This window comes from Papio anubis, chromosome X, assembly GCF_008728515.1.
Source record: "Papio anubis isolate 15944 chromosome X, Panubis1.0, whole genome shotgun sequence".
NCBI classification, from domain to species: domain Eukaryota; kingdom Metazoa; phylum Chordata; class Mammalia; order Primates; family Cercopithecidae; genus Papio; species Papio anubis.
Window position 1 is genome coordinate 46,225,720 of NC_044996.1, and position 14,663 is coordinate 46,240,382.

General features: G+C 43.2%; 1 protein-coding gene across 1 annotated transcript; it reads right to left on the reverse strand.

Annotated features, from left to right (window-relative positions):
- Positions 1 to 762: 762 nt before the first annotated feature.
- On the reverse strand, positions 763 to 3,270 carry LOC101018219 (putative myc-like protein MYCLP1). The gene has a single exon (XM_009198071.3). The coding sequence runs from the start codon at positions 3,137 to 3,139 to the stop codon at positions 2,063 to 2,065; it is 1,077 nt and encodes a 358-aa protein (XP_009196335.1). The 5' UTR covers positions 3,140 to 3,270; the 3' UTR covers positions 763 to 2,062.
- Between the last annotated feature and the right edge of the window lie 11,393 nt (positions 3,271 to 14,663).

Genomic DNA, 14,663 nt, shown 5'->3' on the forward strand with positions numbered 1-14,663 from the left:
CCATCTCAAAACAAACACACACACAAACAAAAACCCAAAAAACAATATAAAGGATACTCTCCCCCAGTATAATACCAAACAGCAGCTTATAAAATACAAGCTATTCAGGTGAAACATCAGTAACCTACAATCAACCTGTTCTCCATAGACAGTCTCAAAAGTCAGCTGACTCTTGTAAACCATGCTCGAGAAGGGTAAAGAGGCTGTTTCCAAACATCCCCTGGAGTTCTCTGAGGGCAAGAAGCAACCTCAGAAAGAAACCATTATGGACAATAGATTTGGAAGTAGCAGCTGGTGTTCCAGAGCCACATGTAATACTTATCACTCCCCATCCTCCCAACTTCCAAGTGGGCACCTGCTGTCCTAGGCAGAGTTCTGGAGGGGCTGGTCCTTCTCACAGGACAGGCTTAGGGGTTCCAGAGGTTACCCACATGACAACTGCGGGGTTGGGTGACTTTCCCAGACTGGAGGCTGCACCTGGATTCCACGTGGAGTTGCAGAGTCCAGCTGGGGCAAAATCTATCATGGAAGCAGGCAGATCACCTGAGGTCAGGAGGGCAAGACCAGCCTGGCCAACATGGTGAAACCCCGTCTCTACTAAAAATACAGAAATTAGCCAGGCATGGTGGCAGGCACTTGTAATCCCAGCTACTCGGAAGGCTCAGGCAGGAGAATCGCTTGAACCTGGGAGGCAGAGGTTGCAGTGAGCCGAGATCATGCCACTGCACTCCAGCCTGGGCAACAAGAGCGAGGCTGCATCTCAAAAAAAAAAAAAAAGAAAAAAGAAAAAATCCATCATGGTTGACTAAGCAGAGCTCCCGGAGGCTCATTTTAAACACACAAGGAGGCAAGTCCATGTTGTGGAGCACTAGATGAGTCCCAACAACTCTCCAGAAAACTTCAGAAAGGCCCAGATTCTGCGAAAGACATCTGAGTCATTGCAGGCTGGTGCGAGGGCCCAAGGGTGGCTGCCGAGCCAGCAAGCTCCTTGGAGATGCATGAAAGGAACAAGTTTTCATGGTTCTAGTAGAACTTCAAATTCATCAGTCAAGGATTGAGATGAGAGGCAGGTGCGAAAGAGGAAGTGTTACAGTTCTCCCTTCTAAGGTGCCTCACACCTGCCTTGAGAAAAGATTGGGCCTCAAGGGCCCCTCAGAAAACACCTGAGCAGGGATCAAGTTCATGAACCAGGACTCCGAACTTTCCCCAGGCCCCAAGCTAAGACCCATTTCTCTGTGACTTAGGGAAATATTTCTAACCTGCGGGAAAGGGTGCTGTAGAACCCATTGCATAACAGAGGCAGAATGAGACAAGGTCCCTTGTGAGGACTCGAAGTTCCCTCCCTCAGAGAAGAGAGCCCAGAGGGCTTTAAGACAAATTACTTACAGGCAAAGCTCTCTTAAATGTTCTCAGTCACAGCATTGAGAGTGGGAGGAAGGGGGTCAGCCAACATCATAATATATACGTATATACATATATACATTTATACATATATGTAAGGTTTCCAACTCCTCAGCTACTGTAGTGTCTGACAGTGAGGTAATGGTCCACGTTCATCAAGTCTCTGAGCTTGTTTTCACCCAAGACAGCTTGTGTGTCTCCTGGGAAAAAATGGAGCCACAGGGAGAGCGTCCACACCCAGCTGTCCTTGCATTACCCCAGAGACATCCTTTCCTAGCCTAAAGTTCATGTAGAGTGTGAGATTTCTTCCAGGCTGGAGCCCCCAACAACATCCACCACCTGTTGCATAGCATCTGTCAGTCTTTTCTTTTGAGATAGTGAGCCAGGAAGACCCCAAGGCTCCTCAGTCAGCTGCCTGCTGAGAAGCTAAAGGTGCCAGAAAACACAAGGCACTCCCATGAGTCAGGGAAGAGAGAGAGCTGGGTTTCAAGGTTTCCAAGAATGCAAGCCTTTATATTGTTTGTGCACTGGCTGCAATGCATTCTTCAATCTGCTGTCCAGAGCGTCCTGCTGTAACAAAAATGTACAAGTTACTGAAGGGGAGAGGGAGATCAAAAAGTAAACTTGTGTCTTTTTAAGACAGAACGGTCAGGCTTTTTGGTCAGTAGCTACTGAGGTACTCAATTCTTTTCTGCAATTGCCGACGCTGGCATTCGAGCTGCCTTTTCTCCGTAGCCATCTTCTCCTCGGCCTCCACTAGTTCTTGTAAGTATTCCGTGGCCTTGACTAGGATCATTACTTTGGAAATCCTAGAGCACCTGGCCAGCGCGGGTACCTCGTCCCTCAGGGCCAAGAACCGCGAACGTTGATCATTCCGCCTCTTGCGCTCCAGGGAGCTGTGATACTTCCTCTTGGTCCCATTCTCAGTATCATAACGGATGGGTTTGGGCTGGCAGGACTGGGCAGCCTCACTTGCTACAGGTGGGAGGCTCACAATCTCTTTATCTTCCTTATCATCCTTTCCCCCTGGAGCTTCTCTCTCTAGAGCTTCTTTTGGGGGAATCCTCTTTGGAGCCCCTTCTTGGAAGCAGCTTTCTGGAGGAAAAGGGGCAGCATAGTTGTGCTGTTGCTGGTGGATGGAGACGTGGAAGAGATTCATGCGGGGATCCAGAAGGTCTGCACGCACCGCGATGGTGACCGGCTTCCGCATACTCAAAGACTGCCTCTTCTTTACTGTCACGTCGGTTTCTTCGCCCTCGGAGTCGCTTGGGCTCTCAGACCTGGAGCAGGCCTGGATCTTGGGCTCGCCCAGCAAACAGGGGAAGATAGGCGCTAGGTTGCTGGCTTCGAGCTCAGGAGTGTAGTCGGGGGTGGCGAACTCCTTGGGCGAGTACCCCGAGGGCGCGCCAACTGCAAGCAGGTCACTCGCCGCTCTCTCCAGTGGCTCCTGGGCGGAGAAGCCGCTCCACATGCAGTCACGGCGGATGAGGGAGGCGTAGTTCGGGTCCCAAGCTTTCCAGTAGCCCTGGGATTCCGTCTCGTCCTCAGCGCACCCTACCGGCCACGGTTCCAGGGGACCAAAGCCAAGGGCTGGGTTCCCGGCGGCGGGACCCAAGTCCCAGGGCGGCGGCACCAACTCGAATTTCTTCCAGATGTCCTCGCTGGGCGTCGTGGAGCGGTAGAAATCCTCCCCGCCGTCATAGTCGTAGAAATAGTGCTGGTACGAGTCGCGGTCCATGTTGGCTTGCTTGCTCACGCAGCTTGCCACCTGGAGCAGACTGGTTCCCCTCCAGCTGGGGGCAGCAGGGCATTCCGCACACGCGCACAACGCGCCACCGAGCGCACGAGCCGCCCTCTATGTTTATTTCTAAGAGGCTTACAATTTTAGCTCTTATATTTAGGTCTTTGGTTCATTTTGAGTTAATTTTTGTATATCCATTGCACCATTCTTCCATATGAATATCCATGTTCAGACCATTTTCCACCAGCCCCCACCATCCAGTGGCCACCGTCACCATTCCATTCCATTGTCTATATATCTATCCTTATACCATCCACATGGTTTTGGTCCGTGTAGTTTATGTCCATTCATTAATGTCCTAGTCCCCTCCACCATACCCATTTCTTCCTTCCTTCCTTTCCTTTCTTTTCCTTCCTTCCTTCCCTTCCTTCCTTCCTTCCTTCCTTCCTTCCTTCCTTCCTTCCTTTCCTTCCTTTCCTTCCTTCTTCTTTTCCTTCCCTCCTCCCTCCCTCCCTCCACCCTCCCTCCCTCCCTCTCTCTCTCTTCCTTCCTTCCTTCCTTCCTTCCTTCCTTCCTTTCTTAACAACAACAATTCTTTCTTTCCTTTCTTTCTTTCTTTCTTTCTTTCCTTCTTTCTTTCTTTCTCTTTCTCTCTCTCTCTTTCTTCTTTTCTTTTCCCTTCTTTCTTTTCTTTTCTTTTCTTTCTTTCTTTTCTTTCTTTCTTTCTTTCTTTCTTTCTTTCTTTCTTTCTTTTCTTTCTTTAAGTCACCCAGGTTGGAGTGCACAGTGGCTCGATTTCTGCTCACTCACGACCTCCACCTCCCTGAGTTCAAGAGATTCTCCGACCTCCAGCCTCCCAAGTAGCCCGGGGACTACACAGGTGCCCCGGGCACCATGCCTGGCTAATTTGTTTTATTTTTATTTTATTTTATTTTTTTTTTTTTTTATTTTTTATTTTTTGGGGCGGAGTCTCGCTCTGTAACCCAGGCTGGGTGCGGTGGCGGGATCTCCGGCTCGCTGCAAGCTCCGGCCTCCCGGGTTCCGCCATTCTCGGCCTCAGCTCCCGGTAGCTGGGACTGCAGGCGCCACGCCACCTCGCCCGGCTATTTTTTTTTTTGTATTTCTTAGTAGAGCGGGTTTTCACCGTGTTGCTTCCAGGACAGATTACCGATCTCCTGACCCGCCATTGATCAAGCCCATCTCGGCCTCCCAAAGTGCTGGGATTACAGGCTTGAGCCACCGCGCCCGGCCGTTTTTTTATTTTTTAAATTTTTTTAGTGGAGACGAGGTTTCGCCATGTTGACCCGGCTGGTCTTGACTCCTGACCTCCAGTGGTCGGCAAGCCTCAGCCTCCTAAAATGCTGGGATTACAGGTGTGAGCCAATGAGCTCTGCCTGCAGCATGGCTATCTTAGTGATAATTTTTTAATATTTACTTTTCAGATTGTTCATTGTTAGTGTATATAAATATAAATGATGATTTTTGTATGTTGCCCTTGTATCCTGCATCTTTGCTTAATCCATTTATTAGCCCCAATTTTCTTTTTTCTTTTTTTTGAAATGGAGTCTCGCTCTGTCACCCAGGGTGGAATGCAGTGACTTGATCTCAGCTCACTGCAACCTCCACCTCCTGGGTTCAAGAGATTCTCCTGCCTCAGCCTCCCAAGTAGCTGGCTCTACAGGCGACCGTCACCATGCCTGGCTAATTTTTGTATTTTTTGTAGAGACGAGGCTTAGCCATGTTGGCCAGGAGGGTCTCAAACTCCTGACCTCAAGTAATCCACCTGCCTCGGCCTCCCAAAGTGCTGGGATTACCAGCGTGAGCCACCATGCCCCGCCTATTAGCCCTAAATTTTTAAAAAAGATTTTCTATATATAAGATTGTGTCAGCAGGGCTCAGTGACTCACGCCTGTAATCCCAGCACTTGGCCAAGGCAGGCGGGTCACCTGAAGTCAGGAGTTTCAGCCTGGCCAACTCTACTAAAAATACAAAAATTAATCAGACATGGTGGCCAGCGCCTGTGTTCCCAGCTACTGGGGAGGCCGAGGTAGGAGGATGGCTTGAACCAGGGAGGCCTAGGCTGCAGTGGGCCGAGATTGCGCCACTGCACTCCAGCCTGGGTGACAATGTGAGACCCTGTCTCAAAAAAAAAAAAAAAAAAAAAAAAAAAAAAGAATCATGTTGTCTGCAAAGATAATTTTACTTTTTGTAATTTGAATGACTTTTATTTATTTATCTTGACTAAATGCTCTCGTTAGAACTTTCAGAACAATGTTGAATAGACGTATTGAGAGCAGACATCCTTGTGTTGTTACTGATCCCTGTGGGAAAGCTTCCAGTCTTTTGCCATTGAGTATGAGGTGAGCTATGAGTTTTTCATACATGCTCTTTATCAGGTTGGGGAATTTCACTTCTATTCGTAGATTGCTGAGTGTTTAAGTCAACTTTATATTCCTGGGATAAATCCCACTTGGTCATCATATTATTATATAATTCTGTTTATATGTTACCTGATTCATTTGCTAGTATTATAATTTGTTTAGTGTTTTGCTTTAATAATCATAAAGGATATTGGTCTTTGGTTTTATTTTTGTGATGCATACGGGTTTAGTTTCAGGATAATACTTACCTCATAAAAACGTGTTAGGAAGTGCTCCTTCTTTTCTGTTGTTTAGAAGAGTTTGAGAAGGATAGGTGTTAATTTTTGTTTAAACACTTGGTAGAATTCGCTCTTGAAGCTGTCTGGTCTTGAAGGTTTTTTTTTTCGTGGGAAAATTTTTATTATTAGCTCAATATCTTTACTTGTTCCAAGTCTATAAAGATTTTCTATTTCTTCTTGGGTCTGTCTTGTGTTTCTAGGAATTTGTCTATGTTGTCTAGAGTATCCAATTGTTCATACTATTCCCATATAATACTTTTTATTTCTATATAGGTTGATGGTAATGTGTCTTCTTTTATTCTGATTTTAGTCATCTGGTTTTTTTTTTCTGGTTTGTTTGTTTTTTATTGGTCAGTCTAGCTAAAGGTTTCTCAGTTTTGGTGATCTTTTCAAATACCAAAATTTGGTTTCATTCATTTTCTCTGCTTTTTTTTTCTTTTTTCCAGCTTTATTGAGGTATAATTGACAAATAAAAATTGTATGTATTCAAGGTGTACAATATGATTTGATACATGTATGTGTTGTGAAATGATTATCACAAATTATTTAACACATCAATCAGTATAGTTACCATTGTGTATATGTGTGTATGTGGTGAAGACACAAAGAGAAATATACTCTTTTTGTAAATTTCAAGGAAACAATGCAGTATTAACTATAATCATGATGCTGTCTATTACATTCCAGAATTTATTCATCTTTTTACTGAAAGTTTGTACCCTTCAGTGAACATCTCCCCATTTTTCCCACTCCCCAGTCCCTGGCAACTACCATTCTACTCTCTGCTTCAATGAATGTGTCTTTTTTATAGCTAAATATATTTCACTATATACCACGTTTTCTTTATCCATTCATCCATCAAGGGACCCTTAGGTTGTTTCTATATCTTGCCTATTGTAAATAATGCTGCAATGAACATGTGGGTGCAGATATTTTTTGAGATACTGATTTTCTTTCCTTTGTATATATGCTTAGAGGTGGGATTGATAGATCATATGGTAATTCTATTTTTATTTTTTGGGGAAATCTCCATATTGTTTTCTATAGTGGCTACACCAAGTTACATTCCCATCAACAGTGTGCAAGAGTTCCCTTTTCTGCAAACCCTCACTAACACTTATTATTGCTTGTCTTTTTGATAATAGTCATTCTAACAGGTGTAAGGTGATAGCTCATTGTGGTTTCAACGTGCAGTAACCTGATGACTGGTGATGTTGAGCACCTTTTCATATACCTGTTGGCCATTTGTATGTTTTCTCTGGAAAAATGTCTATTTGGATCCTTTGCACGTTTGTTAATCAGGTTATTTGTTCTTTTGCTATTGAGTTGAATTCTTTATAAATTTTGCATATAAACGCTTCATCAGATACCTAAGACATCCATGCCATTGAAACACTTGCCTCTGGGCCGGGCACAGTGGCTCACGCCTGTAACCCCAGCACTTTGGGAAGCCGAGGGGAGCAGATCACCTGAGGTCAGGAGTTTGAGACCAGCCTGGCCAACATGGTGAAACCCTGTCCCTACTAAAAATACAAAAAATAAAAAAAAATTAAAAAAAAAAAAACATTAGCCGGACGTGGTGGCAGGTACCTGTAATCCCAGCTACTTGGGAGGTTGAGGCAGGAGAATCGCTTGAAACCAGGAGGCAGAGGTTGCAGTGAGCTGAGATTGCACCATTGCACTCCAGCCTGGGCAACAAGAGTGAGACTCCATCTCAAAAAAAAAAAAAAAAAAAAGAAAAGTAAAATGAAACATTTGCCTCTGAATGTTTTTGAGAAATCCCCCCTGGGGAAAAGCTGTTAGCACTGTGTTCCTGATAAAGGCACGCCTTTCAAACCAGTCGTCCAGGGAGCCTGTGAACAAATCAAATAATGACAATTTGGGGAGAATGAGTTCTTCTCTGCTCCCCTCAGTACTGGGAATGTAACTTTTTATTTTCAAAGCTACTGCTGAGCTAGGGAGGAGGGAGTGGAATGGGACACATTAAAATATCACAAAGCTCACTCTTCTAAGATTCAGCCACTTTTTTTGAATATGTGCTTCCCAGGTTGTTGCAAGACTTTGGTTAATTTCCAGAGTTCTGAAACAGTTGAGTCTGACTGTTTTTGTCAATTTTTCATTGTTTTAATGGAGAAGTGGAAATTTGGAGTTCCTTTCTTTGCTATTTTCACTAACATCACTCCAGCGAATGTTTTAATAATGCACTTAGTAACGGGTTTAGAATCCCTTGCCCTTGACTTCCCTAACCCCCAACATCAAATTCTACCTCTGCTCCTGGGACCCTGCTAGAGAAAGTTGCAAACAGGTAAAGGTCAGGTTCTATTATTTATTTATGCTCTCCACCTCAGTTATGTTCTCTACATTGCAGTCTTTCCATTCCTCCCCTATTGACTACAAGTAGCTGTTCCAAATTTCTTCCACTCTCCTCAAGTTTTACATACAATTCCTGTCTGTCTCACTTTGTCCTCATGAATTCCACAATTCAAAATCTATTTGTATCTTGTTTGTATTTCTCTTAGTAGTGGAGGTCTGAGGTCAAACCTCCTTAATTTAATTCCTGCCTTGATTTAATTCCTGCATCTATGTTTACTAGCTGCGTAATATTGAACAATTTACCCCTCACTTTGTCTCAGTTTTCTCATTCTCAAAGTATCAGTGTAAGGATTAAATAAAATAATCCATGTACAGCTCTTAGAACAGTTTCTTCAATACATCTTCACTATCAGCCTCATCATTATCAGCCTCATCATCATCATCACCATCATCATAATTACCCCGTTACTCCTATCTTTAAAGCATGTGTCTGTCCTCAATACCAGTGTTAACCTGTGCTCTCTTGACCCCATCTCTTCTATTATTTGTACTGAAATGATTTCCTGCCTTAAATATTTAGTACTGACTCTTCTCCCTTGGCCTGAAACTCATTCAAGTATGAAGATCTTTAAAAATTCAAAAACAAAAGGAAAAGTAAAAATAAAATACAAAAACCAAACAGAAAACCTAATACCACTCTCTCCCACAAACTGCTAGTCTATCTTTTCCTTTCCTGCCAAATTTCTCCAAAGTTCCCTTTTGTTACTCATTGATCTCTTCCAATCTAGATTCTACCTGCCCACAACATTGCTGTAAGGCAATGGCCTAATTCTTCAATTCAAATAACCTTTTCAGTTCTCATTCTCCTGATCTCACTATAATATCTAATAGGCTTTACCTGGTTTCTCTTAACACTAACTTCTTCTGGGTCTTTGCCCATTTCTTCCTATGTTTTCATTCTGGCTCCTTTATTGGGACAGGGGTCAGTCTTCAGCTGCTTGTCTGCACTCGAGGGAGTGTGGAACATCTTATGTCTCATAGTTTTCACTAGTTTCGTTATACCTCTGTTCCAGTCCTGTTAGTGGGAGGCAAATTTAGTGCCTCAGTCCTAAGTAAAACCTGTAAAAGCTATGCCAAGCAAGCCAGCTTTGGTGCGCTAGAATGTATAGAATCCATAGCGTCTTTTAACGTTACTCTTGGATTCCTATAACAGAATCTCTGTATCTGCCCACTTCCATGCATCCTGCAGATGATTGACAGATATTCCTGAAACATACAAATAGCTAACAAGGTCATAGACAGGAGGGGCAGGAAAAGTAATAGGGGGAGGGGAAGAAGAAGAGGAAGAACAAGAAGAGGAAGGAGAAGTAGAAGAGGAAGAAGCAGCAGCAAAAGCTGCCTTATACATCATAATTATATAAAATACAATTAAAATGCATTTTTATAACTTCATGCAGTTTTAGTAATATAGTTGCTAACATTTTATATTTAATTAACATAGGCTTTCTGAAAAGGTTTATTGCTAGGCTTCCTTTAATGAAGAGCTATTTGGGCTGGGCACACTGGCTCAGCCTGTAATCCCAGCACTTTGGGAGGCCAAGGTGGGCGGATCACTTGTGCTCAGGAGTTTGAGACCAGCCTGCCAACGTGGTGAAACCCCGTCTCTACTTAAAAAATATAAAAATTAGCCAGGCGTGGTGACCTGCACCTGTTGTCCCAGCTACCCAGGAGGCTGAGACAAGAAAATTGCTTGAACCCAGGAAGCCGGAGGTTTCTGTGAGCCCAGATTACGCCACTGCACTCCAGCCTGGGTGACAGAGCTAGACTCTGTCTCAAAAAAATAAAAAATAAAGAGCTCTTTATATGTAGCCCTACCTTTTACATTAAAACAATATACATGCTGAAGTCTTCACAAAGTCAATTTATTAATATGTTGAGGCACCATATAGTTTTGTTTACATTATTTCCTAGAAAACCAATGGAAGGTAAGTTTTAGCTTAGTTCAAGTCAAACTATTTGAAAACAATGAAAATTTCCAAGTATTTTAAATGTACCTGAGGATTATGCTAGCAAGCTTTTCTAGGGCCTGGTTGCTCAATCAGTCCTGGATTTAAAAGATAAATAAGTAAAAGAATAGTTAGAACAAGTAGGAAGTGGGAGAATGCTAGCACAGTCAATGAGAGAAAGTGACAGTGATGCCTTGCCATACCAGGATTCAAAGATAATAGCTTCAAACCTGTGAAATAGTAAAGGTACAGTAGTCATGATGAAAATAGTCTGAGCCACAATTGAGTTCTAGGTCTGTCTTACTCTAGAGCTTATGTTTTTTAATTACTAGGTTATATACTGCCTCTCTTGTCTCTGTATCATGTCAATTCTCTGATAAAAATCTGGATTTACAGGATGAAGACCAAACTTCTCTGCTGTCTTTCAAGCTCCGCCTTAATTTTTCCTCCACCTACCTAGCCAGTCTTATTCTCTGATAACCCCTAAAGCAATCATGCAATTTAGTCAGATCAGTTTCCATACTGTGCATCAAATCTGCCGTGTCCATTTCTTTTCTTTTCTTTTTCTTTTCTTTTCTTTTCTTTTTTTTTTTTAGGCAAGGTCTCACTCTGTTGCCCAGGCTGGAGTGAAGTGGCCCGACCTCGGCTCACCGCAACTTCCACCTCCTGGGTTCAAGCAATTCTCCTGCCTCAGCCTTCCTGGTAGCTGGGATTACAGGCACCAGCCACAACATCTAGCTAATTTTTTCTTTTTTTTTTTTTTTGAGACAGAGTCTGACTCTGCCACCCAGGCTGGAGTGCAGTGGTGCGATCTTGGCTCACGGCAGCTTCCACCTCCCAAGTTCGAGCAATTCTCGTGCCTCAGCCTCCTGAGTAGCTGTGATTACAGACATGCGCTACCACACCTTGCTAATTTTTGTGTTTTTAGTAGAGATGGGGTTTCACCATGTTGGCCAGGCTGGTCTGGAACTCCTGGCCTCAAGTGATCTGCCCGCCTCGGCCTCTCAAAGTGCTGGGATTACAGGCGTGAGCCACTGTTCCTGGCCCAATAAAAAATCAGTTTTAAAAAACAAGATGAAAAAATTGTGTCTTACAGATGACAAATTCTGTTGGTGTTCAGAGCAATAAGAGATCAAGGAAAGCTTCGTATAGCTAGGTCTTGATTTGGCTTTGAAGGATGGCTAAGATTTGAGAATTCCAGGTAAATGAAGGCCCAGAATTAGAAATGAACATGGCAGGCTGGGTACGGTGGCTCACACCTGTAATCCCAGCATTTTGGGAGGCCGAAGTGGGCAGATTACTTGAGGCCAAGAATTTGAGACCAGCCTGGCCAACATGGCGAAACTCTGTCTCTACATAAAATACCAAAATTAGCAGTGCGTGGTGGTGCATGCCTGTAATCCCAGCTACTAGGGAGGCTGAGGCACAAGAATTGCTTGAACTTGGGAGACAAGAGGTTGCAGTGAGCCAAGATCCTGCCACTGCACTCCAGCCTGGTCGACAGAGCATGACTGTCTCAAAAAAAGAAAAGAAAAGAAAGATTTTTTATTGAGTTATACACATAACATACAATTCACCTTTTTAGAGTATACAATTTAGTGGTTGTTAGTATATTCACAAAGATGTGCAACCATGTTTTGATTGCCTGCTCTTCACCCACTGGTGAGGGAGAGAGTCCCATCCTAGGGTTATGGGGATGGCCAAACACATGACACCTGTCACGGGCAGATGAGATTGATAGCAGTTTATTAATCACAGATACTCAAAGCCCATAGAATGACACAGCGTGCTATACAGGCCCACACAGATGTTATACTCAGGAACAGAGTAAGAGATCAAGTGGGTGAGATGGAAGGTAGGTTTTGTAGTATCCAGAGGGCAAAGTGACCCTTGGTTTCCATGAAAGGATGTGATTGGCTTGTTTGAATAATTCCACATACTGGTAGGGACCTGAAATCTGCTGCAGCAGTTTTGCCTAAGGATGCTTGCAGTTGAACCGTTACAGCCACAGCCTCCCTCCCATTTCAGACGTCAAAGCAGCACAGAATATTGAACCTTAATTTTAGGTCTTACACCACAGACCATCAACTATTCTTCTTTTCTTTTCTTTTCTTCTTCTTCTTCTGCTTTGCTCTGTGGCCCAGACTGCAGTGCGGTGGCGCAATCTTGGCTCACTTTGACCTTCGCTTCCCAGGTTCAAGTGATTCTCCTGCCTCCGCCTCCCGAGCCACTGCACCCTGCCGTGTCAGCTTTTCTGTGTATAGAACCTTTTAATCACCCCAAAAACAACCCCCATGCTCATGAGCAGTCACTCCACGTCTTAGTCAGTTTGAGCTACTATAACAAAGTACCACAGAGTGGTGGCTTATAAAAAACAGAAATTTATTTCTCACAGTTCTGGAGGCTGGAAGTCTGAGATCAGAGTGCCAGCATGGTCACATTCTGGCAAAGGCCCTCTTCCAGGCTGCAGACTGCTGACTTCCTCACATGTATCCTCACAAGGTAGGAAGGGAAGCTAACTAGTTCTGCGGCCTCTCCTTACAGGAACATTAATCCCATTTGTGAGGGCTCTACCCTCATAATCAAATTACTTCCCAAAGGACCCACTTCTTATTGCCATCACATTGGAATTAGGGTTTAAACTTCTGAATTCTGTAGGAGACACAAATATTTAGTCTGTAACACTTCACTTCTCTCCTCTTCCCAGACCTAGGCAACCATTAATCCGCTTTCTGCCACTGTGAATTTGCTTATTCTGAGCATTTCATACAATGAGAATCATACAATATATGGCCTTTGTGTCTGACTTCTTTTTTTCTATTTTCTTGCTTTTTTCTCATTTTTTTCTTTTTTTGTTTATTTATTTTTACTTATTTATTTTTGTGTCTGGCTTCTTTTAAAAATTTTTTGATAATTTTTTTTTCTTTATAGAGATGGGATCTCACTATGCTCCCCAGAATGGTCTTGAACTCCTGGACTCAAGCAATCCTTCCACTTTGGCCTCCCAAAGTGCTGGTATTACAAGCATGAGCCACTGAACCCAGCCCTTAAAATTTTTTATTTTTATTTTTACTTTTTTAGAGGCAAAGTCTCAATCTGTCACCCAGGATAGAATGCAGTGGTATGATTGTAACTTGCACTAACCTCAAATTCCTGGGTTCAAGGCATTCTCCTGCCTCAGCCTTCCGTGTAGCTATGACTACAGATGTGTGCCACCACACCCAGCTACTTTCTAATTTTTAATTTTTTCGTAGAGATAGAGTCTTGCTATATTGCCCAGGCTGGTCTCAAGTTTCTGGCCTCAAGTGATTTTCCCCCAGTCAGACTCCCAAAGTTTTGAGATTACAGTTGTTAGCCACCACAACTGGCCTCCGGCTTCTTTTACTTAGCGTAATGTTTTTGAGATTCATTTATGTTGCAGCATGTGTCAGTACTTCCGTCCTTTGTGTGACTCTGTAACAGTCCACTGTAAGAATCTGCCATGTTTTGTTTGTCCATTCATCAACTGATGGACAATTGTGTTTTTCCCCATGTTGGTTGTTATGAATAATAATTCTATGAATATTCATGTACACATTTTTGTGTGGACATATGTTTTCAACTCTTTTTTGTACATACCTAAGACTAATTGCTGGATCTATAGAAAATATACGTTTAAACTTTTGAGGAACCTCTAGACTATTTTCCAAAGCACCATTTTACGTTTTACTTTACTACACTAGCAAAATATGAAGCCTCCAATTTCTCCACATCCTTGCCATCATTGATTATTTTCCATCTTTTTTATTATAGCCAGCCTATTAGGTGTGAAGTGGTATCTCATTTGGAGAGAGGACAAGAATTCAAGACAAGCCTGGGCATCATAGCAAGAGCCCCATCTCTACAACAAAAAGATTTTTTAAAAAATTAGCCGGACATGGTGACTCACACCTGTAGTCCTAGATACTCAGAAGGCTGAGATGGGAGGATCCCTTGAGCCCAGAAGTTCAAGGCTGTAGTGGGCTGTGATCACGCCACTGCACTCCAACCTGGGTGACAGAATGAGACCGCAACTCAAAAAACATACTTCAGCTTTTACCTAATGTCTTTATTCTGTTCCAAGATGCCACTGAGGATAACACATTGCATTTAGCCATCATGTCTCCCTAAGCTCCTTTTGGCATGACAGTTTCTCATACTGTCCTTGACAATTTGGATGAGTACTGGGCACGTGTTTTCCAGGATGTCCTGCTATTGGGATTTATCATATTTCTCATTGTTAGACAGGGGTGAGGGTACTTACTGTGAGCATGACTCGTCACTGTCGATGTTGATTTGTATCATCTGGCTGAAGTAGTGTTCGTCAAGCTTCTCCACTGCGAAGTCACTCTTTGTCTCTCCTTTTCTGTAATGTACTCTGAAAGGAAGCCTCTATGCACAGCCCGTACTTAAGGAGTGAGGAGCTAAGCTCCACCTTTTTGAGAGTAGATTATCTACATAAATTATTTGGAATTATTCTGCACAGGAGACTTGTCTCTTCTTGTTTATTTATTTAATTATTTAT